General features: G+C 41.7%; 1 protein-coding gene across 1 annotated transcript in view; it reads right to left on the minus strand.

Moving 5' to 3' along the window:
- kif6 (kinesin family member 6) overlaps positions 1 to 16,779 on the minus strand; it is a 217,028-nt gene that overhangs the window by 26,556 nt on the left and 173,693 nt on the right. Inside the window, exon 16 of the mRNA XM_021585670.3 lies at positions 690 to 740. Coding sequence (XP_021441345.2) covers positions 690 to 740 — 51 coding nt within the window. The remainder of the gene's footprint in view (positions 1 to 689; positions 741 to 16,779) is intronic.

The raw sequence follows: 16,779 nt of genomic DNA on the forward strand, positions 1-16,779 counted from the left end.
AATGTAGAGTGTGTGTGCTTGCTCGTGTCCTTAGAAGTCAACATACTGTATTCTAATTCCGTCCCCGAATAATGGAAGCCTGCCTGTTTCGAGTGTTCTCTGATGCTTCGGAACTCAAATGACAAGACAAACCTTTGGCGTCTGAACCCGAGGGAAATGTTTGTAAACTTGGAACCGAGTTGCTCTCGTCAGACCTCTTGTCAGTCGACGGGGATGAAACGCACAGTCAAAGATCTGCCACCCAGTCGTGTTTCCAATCCTCTGGAATTCAGATCGCAGGTCTCTACTAAACACTTTTTAAATAGGGGCTATCAATTGTGGTCATGTACGCCCATTGAGTATGCTGATTTCGGTTCAATTGGTCCAGTCATTGTTTCAGTCACATTCAACTAAATCATTGGTCCAAGAGAATTATAATTAAGTTCTGCTGGATGAAAGAATAGAGTTTTTCCTCTATTCCCTTAGCACACGTCTGCTAAAAGCAGATCTTGGATTCACAAGTGAATAGATGGGGCTGGTGTGTAGGTTTTGAATCAAGGATATTTCATTGGCAAACTTACTTCCATTAAGGTTGAATTACCATTATGGGCAGTGTGACCAAACTATCCTCCTATTGTTTGGCTCTGGGCTAACTAATTAACTGCGGATGAGGAGAAATGCACATTCTGACCATTAGGAAGACAATGTACCGTGAGCGGCTCTCTGCATCCTATGCAACTCCAACTGCTTCTTCAGTTTATCTGCGAGAAAAAGAAAGAGGAGATAGGAAGGGAGTAGAAAGAGAGGAGGGGGATAAAGAAAGAGCGTGATGAAGAGACAAGACAGAGAGCGAGAAAGGAGATATGTGAACATTTTATTTTAAAAGGTCAAGGTTATTTACAATTCATCATTCCGTCATTACAAACACTTGTTATCCAACTGGCATTCAACCCCGGCAAGTGTATGATGTAAACTAACCAACTCAACTAACTGAAGTGGGCCTTTATTCATCAACCAAGAGAACCTAAGTCTGTTCAATGTTTGAGTTGGAAAAAACCCAAGCTGTTTAAAAAGAAGTCTAGTTTTTTCAACATAACATTGGTGACAATATCTTGTATGAGTCGTTGGCTGTGTCTGAAATCTGTCCTGCCTACTACTTACTAAAATGACATTTCACTGTGTAAGTACTAATCGTACTTCATACTATTTATAATCCACTGTTCAGTAAGTATGCATTAAGCACCAAATATCAACATACTAGGCTTACCTATACTGAGAACGCATCATCTAATGCGCAAATGTGTCGTTTCCCACCATTTGTTCATTTGGCTACAGCCCGTCCTCTAATCTAATTACCAGTTGATTATCAGCTGTTGTCAAACACAAGTCTTCTGAAAAGATGCTTTTCTTCCACAACAGTGTGCAGCGAATTCTAAATGAAAAGCCGAAAAGAGTATGACATCCGGGCATTTAAAGCATACAACATTTTCAAAATGTCACATACTATAAAATGTTATATTTTTGTATAGTCTGAGGCTCTGCATGCTAATTAATCAATTGGGTAGGTATGCTGTCTCTAAAGAGAAGTGGGCTTAATAATTCACACTTATTGCATGCTCTGGTCATTTAGATGGGTGCTGCCAGCTGTTCCGTGTTAGTGGGCAAATAGGCATGACTGTGGGCATGATTGATACTGTCCAGTGGGGAGAACAAGTATTTGATACACTGCCAATTTTGCAGGTTTTCCTACTTACAAAGCATGTAGAGGTCTGTAATTTTTTATCATAGGTACACTTCAATTGTGAGGGACGGAATCTAAAACAAAAATCCAGAAAATCACATTGTATGATTTTTAAGTAATTAATTTGCATTTTATTGCATGACATAAGTATTTGATCACCTACCAACCAGTAAGAATTCCGGCTCTCACAGACCTGTTCGTTTTTCTTTAAGAAGCCCTCCTGTTCTCCACTCATTACCTGTATTAATTGCACCTGTTTGAACTAGTTACCTGTATAAAAGACACCTGTCCACAACCTCAAACAGTCACACTCCAAACTCCACTATGGCCAAGAACAAAGAGCTGTCAAAGGACACCAGAAACAAAATTGTAGACCTGCACCAGGCTGGGAAGACTGAATCTGCAATAGGTAAGCAGCTTGGTTTGAAGAAATAAACTGTGGGAGCAATTATTAGGAAATGGAAGACATACAAGACCACTGATAATCTCCCTCGATCTGGGGCTCCACGCAAGATCTCACCCCGTGGGGTCAAAATTATCACAAGAACGGTGAGCAAAAATACCAGAACCACACTGGGGGACCTAGTGAATGACCTGCAGAGAGCTGGGACCAAAGTAACAAAGCCTACCATCAGTAACACACTACGCCGCCAGGGACTCAAATCCTGCAATGCCAGACGTGTCCCCCTGCTTAAGCCAGTACATGTCCAGGCCCGTAGAGAGTATTTGGATGATCCCGAAGAAGATTGGGAGAATGTCGTATGGCCAGATCAAACCAAAATATAACTTTTTGGTAAAAACTCAACTCGTCGTGTTTGGAGGACAAAGAATGCTGAGTTGCATCCAAAGAACACCATACAGTGCCTTGCGAAAGTATTCGGCCCCCTTGAACTTTGCGACCTTTTGCCACATTTCAGGCTTCAAACATAAAGATATAAAACTGTATTTTTTTGTGAAGAATCAACAACAAGTGGGACACAATCATGAAGTGGAACGACATTTATTGGATATTTCAAACTTTTTTAACAAATCAAAAACTGAAAAATTGGGCGTGCAAAATTATTCAGCCACCTTAAGTTAATACTTTGTGGCGCCACCTTTTGCTGCGATTACAGCTGTAAGTCGCTTGGGGTATGTCTCTATCAGTTTTGCACATCGAGAGACTGACATTTTTTCCCATTCCTCCTTGCAAAACAGCTCGAGCTCAGTAAGGTTGGATGGAGAGCATTTGTGAACAGCAGTTTTCAGTTCTTTCCACAGATTCTCGATTGGATTCAGGTCTGGACTTTGACTTGGCCATTCTAACACCTGGATATGTTTATTTTTGAACCATTCCATTGTAGATTTTGCTTTATGTTTTGGATCATTGTCTTGTTGGAAGACAAATCTCCGTCCCAGTCTCAGGTCTTTTGCATACTCCATCAGGTTTTCTTCCAGAATGGTCCTGTATTTGGCTCCATCCATCTTCCCATCAATTTTAACCATCTTCCCTGTCCCTGCTGAAGAAAAGCAGGCCCAAACCATGATGCTACCACCACCATGTTTGACATTGGGGATGATGGTGTGTTCAGGGTGATGAGCTGTGTTGCTTTTACGCCAAACATAACGTTTTGCATTGTTGCCAAAAAGTTCAATTTTGGTTTCATCTGACCAGAGCACCTTCTTCCACATGTTTGGTGTGTCTCCCAGGTGGCTTGTGGCAAACTTTAAACGACACTTTTTATGGATATCTTTAAGAAATGGCTTTCTTCTTGCCACTCTTCCATAAAGGCCAGATTTGTGCAATATACGACTGATTGTTGTCCTATGGACAGAGTCTCCCACCTCAGCTGTAGATCTCTGCAGTTCATCCAGAGTGACCATGGGCCTCTTGGCTGCATCTCTGATCAATCTTCTCCTTGTTTGAGCTGAAAGTTTAGAGGGACGGCCAGGTCTTGGTAGATTTGCAGTGGTCTGATACTCCTTCCATTTCAATATTATCGCTTGCACAGTGCTCCTTGGGATGTTTAAAGCTTGGGAAATCTTTTTGTATCCAAATCCGGCTTTAAACTTCTTCACAACAGTATCTCGGACCTGCCTGGTGTGTTCCTTGTTCTTCATGATGCTCTCTGCGCTTTTAACGGACCTCTGAGACTATCACAGTGCAGGTGCATTTATACGGAGACTTGATTACACACAGGTGGATTGTATTTATCATCATTAGTCATTTAGGTCAACATTGGATCATTCAGAGATCCTCACTGAACTTCTGGAGAGAGTTTGCTGCACTGAAAGTAAAGGGGCTGAATAATTTTGCACGCCCAATTTTTCAGTTTTTGATTTGTTAAAAAAGTTTGAAATATCCAATAAATGTTGTTCCACTTCATGATTGTGTCCCACTTGTTGTTGATTCTTCACAAAAAAATACAGTTTTATATCTTTATGTTTGAAGCCTGAAATGTGGCAAAAGGTCGCAAAGTTCAAGGGGGCCGAATACTTTCGCAAGGCACTGTACCTACTGTGAAGCATGGGGGTGGAAACATCATGCTTTGGGGCTGTTTTTCTGCAAAGGGACCAGGACGACTGATCCGTGTAAAGGAAAGAATGAATGGGGCCATGTATCGCGAGATTTTGAGTGAAAAACTCCTTCCATCAGCAAGGGCATTGAAGATGAAACGTGGCTGGGTCTTTCAGCATGACAATGATCCCAAACACACTGCCCGGGCAACAAAGGAGTGGCTTCCTAAGAAGCATTTCAAGGTCCTGGAGTGGCCTAGCCAGTCTCCAGATCTCAACCCCATAGAAAATCTTTGGAGGGAGTTGAAAGTCCATGTTGCCCAGCAACAGCCCCAAAACTTCACTGCTCTAGAGGAGATCTGCATGGAGGAATGGGCCAAAATACCAGCAACAGTGTGTGAAAACCTTGTGAAGACTTACAGAAAACGTTTGACCTCTGTCATTGTCAACAAAGGGTATATAACAAAGTATTGAGATCAACTTTTGTTATTGACCAAATACTTATTTTCCACCATAATTTGCAAATAAATTCATAAAAAATCCTACAATGTGATTTTTCTGGATTTCTTTTCCTAATTTTGTCTGTCATAGTTGAAGTGTACCTATGTTGAAAATTACAGGCCTCTCTCATCTTTTTAAGTGGGAGAACTTGCACAATTGGTGGCTGACTAAATACTTTTTTGCCCCACTGTATATATATATTTTTTTACAATTTAACAATCATCAGCAAAACATGACAATCAGATAATGGCAATTTATTCCCCCCACTCCCCTTTCCCCTCACATACACAAAACAACAGGCTACATTGGAGCACATCATACAAAACCCTTCTCTCCCTAGAATGTGTCTAATACAGTCTCTCTGGTGTAAAGTAGACTCTATGTAAAATATTGATTTGCATAAACTTGTGCCTTGTGTTAAATGAAAGAAGCTGAGCATCTAAAATGAGGTTTCCCTATTGCTTAGCCTAAAAATGAGACCAATGTCATCATACCACTTTATGGAAGCCTTCAGAGCTTCATCATTCCCCATCAGAGCTTGAAGAACAGAGTACATGTAAGAAATTAAACCTTATACCCACTTTCTCTCCAGCTACAGTTTATCAGTGGTAGATTTTGAATCAAATAACATTTTATTTGTCACCTGCCCCAGAATACAACGCAAAATGATTACTTTACAAGCCCTTAACCAACAATGCAGTTCAAGAAATAGAGTTAAGGAAGTAAAGTAAAATATTATCTAATCAAAAACTAACGTGAAAATTACAGAACGGTACAATACATACGATTTTTTCATCTTTACACAATTGACCCACCCAATTAGAGAAACTGGTAAATCCCGCCATCTATCTAATTCTTCCCCAACATTTTTGAGAAGTGGAGTATAGTTCACTTGATATTTCTTATTAATTTCAGAAAGAATTTGCAATCCCAGAAATTACCAGTGGTGTGGACTTGAGTCATATGACTTGGACTCGAGTCAAACGTGTAATGGGTTTAAACACTGTTTCCCATGCTTGTTCAATTGTTCAAACAATTAATGAACATGCACCTGTGGAACGGTCGTTAAGACACTAGCAGCTTAAAAATGATAGGCAATTAAGGTCACAGTTATGAAAACTTAGGACACTTAAGAGTCATTTCTACTGACTTTCTACTGACTGAAAAACACCAAAAGAAAGATGCCCAGGATCCCTGCTCATCTGCGTGAACGTGCCTTAGGCATGCTGCAAGGAGGCATGAGGACTGTAGTTCTGGCCAGAGCAATAAATTGCAATGTCTGTACTGTGTGACGCCTAAGACAGCGCTACAGGGCGACAGGATGGACAGCTGATTGACCTCGCAGTGGCAGACCACGTGTAACAACATCTGCCCAGGATCGGTACACACATCCAAACATCACACCTGTGGGACAGGTACAGGATGGCAAAAACAACTGCCCGAGTTACATCAGGAATGCACAATCCCTCCATTAGTGCTCAGACTGCCCGCAATAGGCTGAGAGAGGCTGGACTGAGAGCTTGTAGGCCTGTTGTAAGGTAGGTCCTCACCAGACATCACCGGCAACAACTTCACCTTCGCTGGACCAGACAGGACTGGCAAAAAGTGCTCTTCACTGACGAGTCGTGGTTTTGTCTCACCAAGGGGGATGGTCAGATTTGCGTGGAGGGTCCGTCATGGTCTGGGGCGGTGTGTCATCGGACTGAGCTTGTTGTCATTGCAGGCAATCTCAACGCTGTGCGTTACAGGGAAGACATCCTCCTCCCTCATGTGGTACCCTTCCTGCAGGCACATCCTGACATGACCCTCCAGCATGACAATGCGACCAGCCATACTGCTCGTCATGTGCATGATTTCCTGCAAGACAGGAATGTCAGTGTTCTGCCATGGCCAGCGAAGAGCCTGGATCTCAATCCCACGTCTGAGACCTGTTGGATCGGAGGGTGAGGGCTAGGGCCATTCCCCCCAGAAATGTCCGGGAACTTGCAGGGGCCTTGGTGGAACAATTGGGTAACATCTCACAGCAAGAACTGGAAACTCTGGTGCAGTCCATGAGGAGGAGATGTACTGCAGTACTTAATGCAGCTGGTGGCCACACCAGATACTGACTGTTACTTTTGATTTTGATCCCCCCCCCCCCTTTGTTCAGGGACACATTTTTCCATTTCTGTTAGTCACATGTCTGTGGAACTTGTTCAGTTTATGTCTCAGTTGTTGAATCTTGTTATGTTCATACAAATATTTACACATGTTAAGTTTGCTGAACCTAAACGTAGTTGACAGGGAGAGGACGTATCTTTTTTTTGCTTAGAACCAGACTAGAACCAGACTTCAAGATTCAATGTCATGAAATGGAACAATGATTGCTCTGCAAGTACAAAGCATAAGCTCTCAAACACCATATTTGGCATTAACAACAGATTGCTGGACATCTATGAACACGCTGTAATACATCACTGCAACGAGCCATCACATTGAATAGAAATGGGACATGAATTCCCATGTACTGACAACTGAGAACATGGAGAAGAGGCACACAGCACAGAACTTAAAACGCCACTAAAGAGCAACTGCCCCTGACACCAACAACAAAACACTTGTTGCATCGATATGAGTCAGAAACATTTATTATAGTGTCAAAATTGACTACAAAGTGTAAATAGGATAAATTTGGTCATAAAATCAGTATCGCCTAAAACAGAGTTTGGAACCTCACTGCATCACAATGAGTAAATTAAAGTTTGGATTACAATTATGTCAACAAACTTTGGACCCTTTGCCCAGCTCCACGTGCATATTGCTCCTCCACCCACTTTGCTTCCCATACCTATGTGAAGCTAACCACAATAAGGATTAGCCACAATAGTGGAATATGCGGTTCGTCTTCAAAATAAAAGTCAGTCTACATCTGTAAATAGAATTAGCTTCCAAACGAGATTATGTTATTTCTCACACTATGTTTATAATTGAGGGATGATGACAATCATTGGCCTGTTTTTCTGTTAGACAGAGTGCACAGTTGGGTGCCAGACTGATCCCCTGATCATGAACGGATGTCGGGACCTACCAGACAGAGCAATGGTGGGTATAATTACATGTCCAGCAATGTGATTGCAACGGTTTAGCGACCTTCAAAAACAATTTAATTCAATGTTCACTTGCTATTTTCACAGCTTGTCAGGCAAGACCTCAGAATAAAAGTGTGTTATGCCACAGGTACTTGTGTCCTCCTCCGTTGTTGCCAGTCTCCCTGACACCTATGAAAAGGACACGCGATCATGAGGCCTCTGATAGTAACTGAGTTGCTGGCCTAATGGCAGAGAAAGCTTCATCAATAACGACATGCAATGTGTGTTATGTAAAAAGTTGATTTAGAAAATACCCAGCATGATAAACGAGCAGGATAATTCCCCAACCAAACAGATACAACTAGTAGAGAAATTTTGGTTGTGAAGTGACTTTTTTCAGAAAACTATGTGTATATCGCATGTCACTTCATCAAAGGAGAGGCATTGAACGTAAACATGTTTTTTTTAAATCAAAATGCGTTTTTTTGGACAGAAATGCCTTCCGGAAGATGTGAACTTTCATGTACCATATTAACAAACCTGTATGCCATCTGTAAATATGAATTTTGCTACGAAAAAGCCAGGAACCTTCCCGCTAGCCATGATTGGATGAGATAATGGATGGGCTGGACATGCGGAAAGATGCGTTCGAGATTGGTCTGCTATGTACTATACTTCTGTCTAGAATATGAGCTGCACAGCATGTTTGATCATGTTTGACTGCAAATATGTGACCAAAAGGCTCAAATCAGTCTTATGTAGCAACATTTCAAATTGTGTTTTTTACATTGGATAAAAGTAGAGATTCATGGCTGCAAAATGGTATATCATAAACTACAGTTTATGGGAAAGTAATTTTGTATTGAAAGTTGATCAACTTGTAAACTCACTTTTGAGAAAACGGCCTTTGAATGTTTTGGTACTACTATTGGAGAGCCCTTCTTCGTCTCCACCCAATCAGCATCCTTCGCACCCTCTTAAGCTTTAGCCCCACCCATCTCTTTAAGGGTTGATCTTAATGTACTAACAACAGCAGTCAAGCACCCAAGCTAACTTGCTAGCTACTTCCAGACATCTAAGTGAGAGAGAGAACAGCTCACTGAACATTATTCGCCCTAGCAGAGCTGGTTAGGCTGTTTTGTTTTCCAGAGAGTTGGTGACTGCAACTGTGCTGTCAGAATGGCCTTTCGGAAATTCAGAGTGTTTTGCATTCAGAGCGCACAGGGGACGCTCTGGCTGATCAGTTTACTGACGTTACAGTCACCGTCCATATTCAACGGGTGTTGAGCGTTCGTAAATTCATCAGTTATTCTGCGCTCTCTGACACACAGATGAGAGAGCTCTGAAATTGAAGTAGATGGCAAGACAGAATTTATGAATGCACCCGAAATGGCTACTTGCATAGTGGAGTCTTTTGTTATGACATGTAGCTAGCTAGCTAGTTAGGTGAACCATAATGAACCATAATCACAACTCATGACATTACTACCCTGCATGAATATGCAGGTAGCTAACCAACTAAGCAAATAGCTCTGAGATACGAATAATAAGGTCATACACATAAGGTTAGCTAGCGAGCCAGCCAGCTAACGTTAGTTAGCTAGTTAGGTAAATAATTAACCATAATCACAACTCATGATGTTACTACCCTACATGAATCTGCTAACCAAACAGGTTCAATGTTAGCTAGCTAACATTAAGCTTTAACTAGCCAAGTCAATCTCTTTCTGTCAAAATTAGAGACATGTCATATCTGATAATGTAGCCAGACTATCATTCATCATTCATTCATGGTTGGAAATGTCTCCTGTCGGATGCCATGGTTGCCCTTAGTTTGATTTCAAAACTCAGTCCTCCAGAAAGTGGAGAGCAACACATGCAGTTTTAATACACAATACATAAAACATACTCCTAGTTTCCTGAAATGGGTCACATATGCATTGGGAATTGAAAAGAGAACACAGAAGGATGTTGAATAAAACACCTGTTTCTGAATTACATCTTCAAACTTTGGGCAACCATGGCATCCGTGACAGAGAGGGAGAAGTGTTCATCCTTGTATACGGGTAAGAGAGTCTAGGTAGCTACATTTTCAAATATTATACGTTTCAAATTTTATCAGAAAGTCATTTTCATTGCAAATTGAAGAGTACTGTTAGCTAGCTAGCTAACGTTAGCTGGCTGGCTCCCTAGCTAATGTAACGTGTATGATCCATTTGCATTGCTAGTTATAGCCTAATGTTATCTAGCTAGCTAACGTTGAACCTAGTTTGTTATCTTTATCTACCTGCAGATTCATGCATGGTGGCTAGCTATGACAATCAGTTTGTATTGCTAGTAGTATGGATTGTGATTATTGCCGCGTTCAAAACAACTGGGAACACAGAACTGGGAACTCAGAAATCTCAAGCTGTGTTCGAATACTCATACTAACCACACTAACTGTACTATTTGTGACGTGAATTGAGTGTATAGTATGCTTATTGGCCACAGTATGAATATAGTTAGTATGCCAAAAGTTCCTGGACACTATTTCCATGCTTTTAGGGCCCATAATGCAATTCTTCAGAAAATGGGCGTTGCTTCATAACTTCTCAGATTGGAAGAAAATGGCGGAAAATATGCAGCCGAAGTCCGACGAGAGCAGATAAAAATTCATTGCTTTAACAAATATGACAAATGTTAAGAAAATATAGAAAAATGTAAGAAAGTAATGCCTTTTCAAATAAGTTACGTTACACGTTATGTTGGCTGACAATTTGTTAGCTTCGCTATCCTTACAGCAGTATGTATCGGTATGTTAGCTAGTTTCCTACTAATGGCAGCATATTAACTATCTACTAACTACCCAACGTTTATTAACTTGATTATTTACATGATTCTCAGCTAAGTGGTATAGTTGGGCGATTCAATGGCTATCTACTCCGATTTCAGAACACTCTCGAGCAGAATAACTGATGAATTTACAAATGCTCAACACCCATGGAATATGGCTGGTGTCCGTAACCGTCGGCAAAAAAAACGTAATTAAATTGTTGCCAGCAGCGCATTTACAGTCACCAAAGCTTTGGATAACACGAAGACAGCCTAACCAGCTCTGCTAGGGTGAATAAAATGGTCAGAGTGAGGTGTTCTCTCATTTGGGTCTGGAAGTAGCCAGCCAACGTTAGCCAGTTAGCTTGGGTGATTGACCACCGTTGAACGCTCAGACCAACCCTACTCCTCGGCCAGAGCGTCCAGTGTGCGCTCTGAACACTCCGAGAGCGAAACACTGAATTTACAAGCGGATAATCTGACAACGCTCTGGATCTACGAACACCCAGAGCACACTCTGGCACTCTAGATTGAATTTATGAACACACCCGAAATCGTAACTTGTTTAGCTAGTCATTTGTTAAAATAACAAGCTAGCAAGAGGTTGCATAGCAACAGCATCAACTTCCGGTAGACAGGCGAAGCTCTAGTACGCTCAACTGAAAAGATACCGTTCGTTAACAGTATACTAAAATGAACTAACAGTATATAGTATGTAGTATATACTCATTAAGTAGGTAGTATAACGTTTGTTAGTATGGCTTTTCGAACACAGCTTCAGACTTTCGGCTTCAGTGTGTTCAAGACTACTGGGAAATATTTTGAAAGGTCATCCAACTCGGAATTCCAACTCGGGACTTCTTTCTAGAGCTCTGACTTCCCGACCTGAAGATCACTGACATCATGATATGACCTTGTAATTTTCCAAGTTCCTAGTTGTATCACGCCTGCTCACGCTTTCCCCCCCTGGCGCTCAAGGGCACCAGGCTGCCCAGCATTACGCACTCCTGCCACCATAATTATGCACACCTGCCTTCCCCCATCACACGATTCAGCAATTATTGGACTCAACTAGACTCAATCACCTCTGTCATTACCTCTCCTATGTTTGTCAGCTCTCAGCTTCCCAGCTCTGTTCCCCGCTGCTGCATTGTTTATCATCTGTCCTTATGTTACCTGGTGCTGATGCTGTTCCTTGTTTGTTCCATGTCTGTTCCAATTAAATGTTCACTCCCTGTACCTGCTTCTCATCTCCAGCGTCGGTTCTCACAAGTTGTCTTGAAAGCACCATTAGGTTCATTGTTTAGCTAGCTACATGTCTAAACAAAAGACTTACATGACCCATCAGGTTAGCCAGGTGTGTCTGGGGTGATTACGGTCATCTATTGTATTTCATGAACATGTGTGCACGTCTGCATCACATCCGGCTGTGATTGGGAGTCCAATAGGGTGACACACAATTGGTCCAGCGTCATCTGGGTTTGGCAGGAGTAGGCCGTCAATGTAAATAAGAATTTGTTCTTAACTGACTTGCATAGTTAAATAAAGGTTAAATAAAATACATTTAAAAAAAGATCTAGACAATACTGACCCATTCACTTAGCTAGATGTGGCTGGGGGGTGGTTACAGCACTTCTTTCACATGAACCATCAATTTAGACAAGTTTGTCTGGCTAAGAATCATCTAATTCTATTTATCTAGAAACTTTATTTTGCTACTATGCAAGTAACCATTTCACTGTACCGTTTACGCCTTCTGTATCCTGTGCATGTGGCAAATAAACTTAGATTTTATTTGATTGAGTGTGTGTTTACCAGAGACGGTAATGTGAAGAACAACATGACTTGCACCTAAGTCACATTAGCATATAGGCCAAGGACTAGATAAAGTGTATTTTTACTACTACGTTCACCACATTTGGTATTCCAAACTGTGGTTGTTACTACAGAACCTTACTCTGTTTAAAACATGGCCTCATGTGAATTATTAAAGAGATGGGTGGGGCTAAGGCTTAAGAGGGGTTGAAATATGCTGAACAGGTGTAGACCCCTAGGGGTACGCGCAATGCCGTCGGGGGTACGCCAAATAAAAATGTGTTTCACTTTTTTTTTCTTATAAAAACCCCCATCAAATTAACCGTTACTCTCTCACAGGATTTCTACTAATGGTCCGTATGTAGCCAAATGTAGCAGCTGCTCATACTGTTTGCTTCAAGATTGGTTAAATTGTTTTAAAAAAGTAAGACTCGCATCCATAGAGACACATACTGCTAGTACTGCTACTACCAGCAGGTCTACACCTGCACCTGTTGACTTCACAAGTTGTTCTGCTTCCTCAAGCACATCCAATGCTAGCATCAGTAATTCTACATTTGTTGTTAGCCCAGCTAGCATGGTCACTGACAGTAGTGAATCTGATGCAGCCAAAGAGCTACTGCCCCCTTGCACGGGAAAGCACCGAACAACAGAGAGGGACTACGGACCATCGAAGTGCCTTTCCTCAGCCACAGTGTGTTTTTGTGCAAAATTACTATCTCACAACTCAATGAAACCTTCACTCTTGCGCAGACATTTAGAAACAAAACATGCCAATTAGAAAAATAAGCCACGGGAGTTTGTGAGCGAGAATTAAGACAACTTTCAAGTAGTAATACATGTATAAAAGGGACAGATACCATTAACTCCACTAGGGTAGGGGGCACTATTTTCACCTCCGGATGAAAAGCGTGCCCAAAGTAAACTGCCTGCTACTCAGGCCCAGAAGCTAGGATATGCATATAATTGGTAGATGTGGATAGAAAACACTCTAAAGTTTCCAAAACAGTTCAAATAATGTCTGTGAGTATAACAGAACTGATTTGGCAGGCAAAAATCTGAGAAAAATACATCCAGGAAGTGGGATTTCTTCATGTTTGTAGTTTTCTATTGAATGCCATTACAGTATACATTGACTTAGGACTCAAAATGCACTTCCTATGGCTTCCACTAGATGTTAACAGTCTTTAGAAATTGTTTCAGGCTTGTATTCTGAAAAATGAGAGAGTAAGACCACTCTGAATGAGTGGACACTACAGTGTCCCAGAGCTTTTTCATGCGCACGACCGAGAGTGCACCTTTTCTTACCTTTGATATTGACGACGTTATTGTCCGTTTAAAATATCATCGATTATTTAGGCTAAAAACAACCTGAGGATTGATTATAAACATTGTTTGACATGTTTCTACGAACTTTACGGATACTATTTGGATTTTGTGTCTGCCTGTTGTGACTGCGTTTGAGCCTGTGGCTGAACAAAACGTGCAAACAAAACAGAGGTTTTTGGATATAAAGAGGGACTTTATCGAACAAAACAAACATTTATTGAGTAAATGGGAGTCTTGTGAGTGCAACCATATGAAGATCATCAAAGGTAAGTGATTACATTTATTGCTATTTCTGACTTTCGTGACTAATCTACTTGGCTGCTAACTGTTTGTAATGTTTTGTGTGCTGGGCGCTGTTCTCAGATAATCACATGGTATGCTTTTGCTGTAAAGCCTTTTTGAAATCTGACACGGCGGCTGGATTAACAACAAGTTAAGCTTTATTTTGATGTATTGCACTTGTGTTTTCATGAAAGTTAAATATCTATAGTCATTTAATTTGTATTTGGCGCTCTGCAATTTCACAGGAAGTTGTCAAGATGGGACACTAGCGTCCCACTGATCCATATGACGTTATTAATCAGAAGCCACTGTCAGATTTCTGGATTGGGCTGCGCTCAGAGTATCCTGCCTTGGCAAATCGCGCTAAGACACTGATGCCCTTTGCAACCACGTACCTATGTAAGAGTGAATTCTCGGCCCTCACTAGCATGAAAACTAAATACAGGCACAGACTGTGTGTGGAAAAAGACTGAGACTCTCTCCAATACAACCCAACATTGCAGAGTTATGTGCATCCTTTCAAGCACACCCTTCTCATTAACCTGTGGTGAGTTATTCACAATTTTCGATGAACAAATAAAGTTTTATATATAAGATGGTTAAATTAAAAGCAAAATTATCGATTATTCTTATAATATTATTTGTGCCCTGGTGCTATAAGAGCTCTTTGTCACTTCCCACGAACTGGGTTGTGACAAAAACTCACACTCATTCTATTGCTTAATAAATGTATCATATAGTGTGTGTGTGGCAGGCTTACAATGACAGCAAAACACAACATTTGAGAGTGCGCTGACCCTGGTGCAAGAGGGGGTACGCAGCTGGAGGTTGAATGTTTGAAGGGGTACGGGACTATAAAAAGTTTGGGAACCACTGGTGTAGACAAAGAAGAGCTCTCCAGTAGGTGTACCAAAACATTCAAGGGACATTTTCTCAAAAGTGGGGTTTCAAGTTTATCAACTTTCAAAGCTTTATCAACTTTCACCCTCCCTGGTACTCGAAGGCACCAGGCTCCCCAGCATTAAGCTCTCCTGCCACCATCATTACGCACTGCCTTCCCCACGTCACACGCATCAGCAATTATTGGACTTACCTGACTCAATCACCTCTGTCCTTACCTCCCCTATATCCGCCTGGTTCCCTGCTTCAGCATTAATGTTCATATGTCTTTGTATACCCGTGTGCTGACGCAGTTCCTGTCCTGTTACCTGTCTGTTCAGCATTAAATGTTCAACTCCCCGTACCTGCTTATTATCTTCAGCGTCGGCCCTTACAATACCATTCGCTTGCGCTGAGACTCAGATTTTATCCAATGCAACAAAAAATAAATGTTTTGGTCGGTCACGATATACCACTTGGCTGTCTATTATATCACCCTGTCACATGCCCTCCCAGTCAACACCATCTCATGAGATTGCCTGCTCCAGGCTGTTTCACATCCGGACGTGATTGGGAGTCCCATAAGGCGGTGCACAATTGGCACAGCACCGTCTGAGTTTGGCCGGGGTAGGCCGTCATTGTAAATAAGAATTTGTTCTTAACTGACTTGCCTAGTTAAATAAAGGCAAAAAAGCTGTTTGAGAGATGTCCAGTTTGTAGCCGAGCATGCAGCATAGAGCAGACCAGCAAGGGGCCTTCATCAGCATGATGTAGACATGCTCTCTCTGTGAGCATTCCTATGAATGGAACAGTCAGTTGGCAAGTATCTGGCTAGCAGCCTTCCCCCTGTCAGCGGCAACAGCTTTCACAGGCTCATTATTTGTACAAATACAGAAGGTAAACCACTTCATTACTTTTGATATATTTGATAACCCAATTGTGAAACATAATTTATGTAAACTAACATGATTTGATGCTTATTTTGTGCGTGTGAAATAGAAAGCTGAACGCAGCGATCAAGCTGCTTCCACCAGGCTAATCATTACCACCATTATAATGTGTGTGTAACCACTATCTTTGACGAAGGGCTAGAAAGTGATCTACGCTGCTACGCCCATGAATTGGGCTCTGGAAAAGACCTCACCTCCAGCCTCACCTTTAGCCTGCTTACCAAAGGTCGTCGATGAGGCGTACAGAATGTGATAGGTTTAGTCTGACCTGTTCAAACTTCAACATACAGTGACTTCGGAAAGTATTCAAACCCCTTGACTTTTTCCACATTGTTATGTTGCAGCCCTATTCTAAAATTGATTAAATCGTTTTATACCTCTCATAAATCTACACACAATACACCATAATGACAAAGCAAAAACAGGCTTTTACAAATGTTTGCAAATGTAATTATTTTCTGCAGATCCTCTCAAGCTCTGTCAGGTAGGACTGGGAGCGTTGCTGCACAGCTATTTTTAGGTCTCTCCAGAGATGTTCGATCGGGTTCAAGTCTAGGCTCTGGCTGGGCCACTCAAGGACATTCAGAGACTTGTCCCGAATCTACTCCTGTGTTGTCTTGGCTGTGTGCTTAGGGTCGTTGTCCTGTTGGAAGGCAAACATTCACCCAAGTCTGAGCACTCTGGAGCAGGTTTTCATGTAGGATCTCTCTGTACTTTTTTCCGTTCATCTTTGCCTAGATCCTGACTAGTCTCCAAGTCCCTGCCAATGAAAAAAATCCCCACCGCATGATGCTGCCACCGCCATGCTTCACCGTAGGGATGGTGCCAGGTGTCATTCAGATGTGACGCTCGGCATTCAGTCCAAAGAGTTCAATCTTGGTTTGGTCAGACAAGATAATCTTTTTTTCATGGTCTGAGAGTCTTT

This window comes from Oncorhynchus mykiss, chromosome 26, assembly GCF_057628025.1.
Source record: "Oncorhynchus mykiss isolate SJ-2025 chromosome 26, ASM5762802v1, whole genome shotgun sequence".
Lineage (NCBI taxonomy): Eukaryota > Metazoa > Chordata > Actinopteri > Salmoniformes > Salmonidae > Oncorhynchus > Oncorhynchus mykiss.